Source organism: Mesocricetus auratus, unplaced genomic scaffold (genome assembly GCF_017639785.1).
Source record: "Mesocricetus auratus isolate SY011 unplaced genomic scaffold, BCM_Maur_2.0 Super-Scaffold_100004, whole genome shotgun sequence".
NCBI lineage: Eukaryota > Metazoa > Chordata > Mammalia > Rodentia > Cricetidae > Mesocricetus > Mesocricetus auratus.
The window spans coordinates 55,093,761-55,096,632 of NW_024429189.1; the positions used below are offsets into that span (position 1 = coordinate 55,093,761).

The window sequence follows — 2,872 nt, forward strand, 5'->3', positions numbered from 1 at the left end:
AAAAAGTATTGGCTTAGGACTCTCAAAGACAATTTCTCAGCACAAAGATTTATTTGCCCCAGAGGGATAGAGGGCAGGGATAAGGGGCAAACACATGAGATAGAGGACAGAGGAGAAGATACAAGGCAAAGGGAATAAGAGAAAGGGGGTAAGGATATTCTTCTGAGAAGAGGCCAGGGGAGGCAGGGACAGTGGGGAGACAGTGGAAAGGACTGGTTCTAGATAGAGGGGAGACAGATATTGCCCATAGGCAAATGGTGGTTTATAAAATTCAAATATGAAACCCCATGCTAGAATGAGGTGTTTAATTGTATTTCAGCATGTTAGTTAGGTGAGCCAAAGGCAGTTTTTTATTGCTGAACTTCAATACTTTGGAAACTGAACCTTAATAATCAGCCTCAGTACATGAACATTTCCTGCTTACACTAAATCTGAAATTTGCATTTAAACCAGGGAAGCGTCATACATGATTGAAGAATCTTGTCAGGATTTCCTGTCACTGTATGTTTCTGGTTCATATCACATTTCCTTTGCGGAATATTTCTGAACAACTAATGTTCATTCTGACAGATATTTAGTTTACAGCATATTTATCAATTCTATGGCACAGGTACCAAGAGTATGATCAAGCATTATTTCTGAAACAAATGTATCTCTTTTAATTTTTTGAGACAGGGTCACCTGACTGGGTTGGAGATGGCAATGTGGATGAAGCTAACAAAAATCATGGAGTTCAGTCCTAGCTCTACTAAGATTAAAGGCATGAGCCACCATGCCTTTCCCAAAGATACATTTTTTTCATATGCACATATAAAATGAGATCCATCATATTATAATTGTGTTAATAATTTCAAACCTGTAATTGTTTTAAAAATACAGTAAAAGCCTAAGTGTCTAAAATGGTTATAATGTAACTTTTCAAGGAAAAATACATTTCAAATTTAGCTGTTGTTTTTTATATTTTGATTTTCATTTTCAAAAAAGAAAAACCACTCATCTATGCCTGAATGCAGCTATTCCGCTCATTGTAGTATAATGTGTATTAGTGAAAAAAGTCATTGCCAAAATAAATAAAGGCATACCTGAATGAGTTTGAAATTTAAGACAAATTCATGCCATGTTCCATTACCTCATATGTGCTAATTGATACCCATACAGTTTTCCTTATTTAAATTCAAATCATCTCACTATCTATATATGACTGCTAACATTTATATTTAATCATTGAGAAAAATTATTAGAGACCCTGTGTGAAACATAGGATGCATCCTGAGGTTTATATTTATGAATACAATGTAGTATAGAAAGTAGGTAGGAAAAAATAACAGGCAAATTGATAATTAGAGTGTGTGATACTGAATATGAAAAATACAGCAAAAATGTGAAAATATTTTTTAATTTATTTTTAACAGAGTAATGCTTCTACATGCTCTCAAACTCTGTATGACTGCTACTGTCACCAAGAAGAAAGGCTTTTTTATGAAGTCTTGAACATGAGCCAGGGATGCAATGGATGAACACAGTTATCAAAGGGCATTTTCTTTCTAACAGGTGAATGTCAGAAATATCAAGAAGTCCTCTATATTACGATGTACAAAGAATTCCAGTCAACAATGTGACAGACATCACCATGTTTATACTAACAGGCTTTACAAATGATGCCGACCTGCAAGTTTTCTTATTTCTCTTGTTTCTTGTCATCTATCTTTTTACTCTTATAGGTAACATGGGACTGGTTTTGCTAGTCTTTGGAGATTCCAGGCTCCACAACCCCATGTACTATTTCTTAAGTGTTTTATCATTCCTAGATACCTGTTATTCCACAGTTGTCACCCCAAAGATGTTGGTCAATTTTCTTTCAAAAGATAAATCCATTTCATATCCTGGATGTGTGATGGAGATGTTTCTCTTTGTTACTTTTGGAACCACAGAATGCTTCCTGTTGGCAGCAATGGCATATGACCGTTATGTAGCTATCTACAACCCACTTCTCTATGCAGTGATCATGACACCTAGAGTCTACTTACCTCTGATCATAGCTTCCTATGCAGGTGGAATTATGCATGCTACTATACACACAGTGGCTACTTTCAGCCTTTCTTTCTGTGCATCCAATGAAGTTAGGCACGTCTTCTGTGATATTCCTCCTTTGCTTGCTATTTCATGTTCTAGCACACATATAAACCAGCTTCTGCTCTTCTATTGTGTGGGTTCCATTGAGATCATCACCATCCTGATTGTCTTGGTTTCTTACAGTTTCATACTCTTTGCGATTCTTAAGATGCGTTCTGCTGAAGGGAGAAGAAAAATCTTCTCTACATGTGGTTCTCACCTCACAGGAGTGTCCATTTATCATGGGACAATTCTTTTCATGTATGTGAGACCCAATTCCAACTATGCTTTGGAACATGACATGATAGTGTCAATATTTTATACTATTGTCATTCCAATGTTGAATCCCATCATCTACAGTCTGAGAAACAAAGATGTAAAAGGGGCAATGAAAAAAATGTTTGAGAGAAATTCATTTATCAATAAATTACGTTTTTAAAATATAATAACCACTAAAATAATTCCCAATGTTTGTCTGTGTAATTCAGAGAAAAAAATATCTCATGAGATTTTGATAATAGTGCCTACACTCCAAAATTTTAGAGGTAACTTGTTAAGAGCATCTCTGTTTCTGCTTGTCAAAGGTAATAATGAATACATCACATATAGCTATGAATAAATTGAAACACAGATGTATTAAAATACTAGTGATACTAGTATTTTGTCTTCCTGTCTTCTGATTTCTCTGCAATATTAACGTCATTGAGAATCTATTCTTTTCAATTTTATGTATTATAATAAGCTCTCTTTACCTACTCTA

The 2,872-nt window shown here is 34.9% G+C and overlaps 1 protein-coding gene across 1 annotated transcript; it reads left to right on the forward strand.

Moving 5' to 3' along the window:
• Positions 1–1,555: 1,555 nt before the first annotated feature.
• On the forward strand, positions 1,556–2,551 carry LOC101827724 (olfactory receptor 1094). The gene has a single exon (XM_005065031.2). The coding sequence runs from the start codon at positions 1,556–1,558 to the stop codon at positions 2,549–2,551; it is 996 nt and encodes a 331-aa protein (XP_005065088.1).
• Positions 2,552–2,872: the final 321 nt, after the last annotated feature.

Bases quoted from the DNA above. Each gene is read 5' to 3' on its own strand.
- LOC101827724 (XM_005065031.2), top strand. From the start codon at position 1,556: ATGTCAGAAATATCAAGAAGTCCTCTATATTACGATGTACAAAGAATT.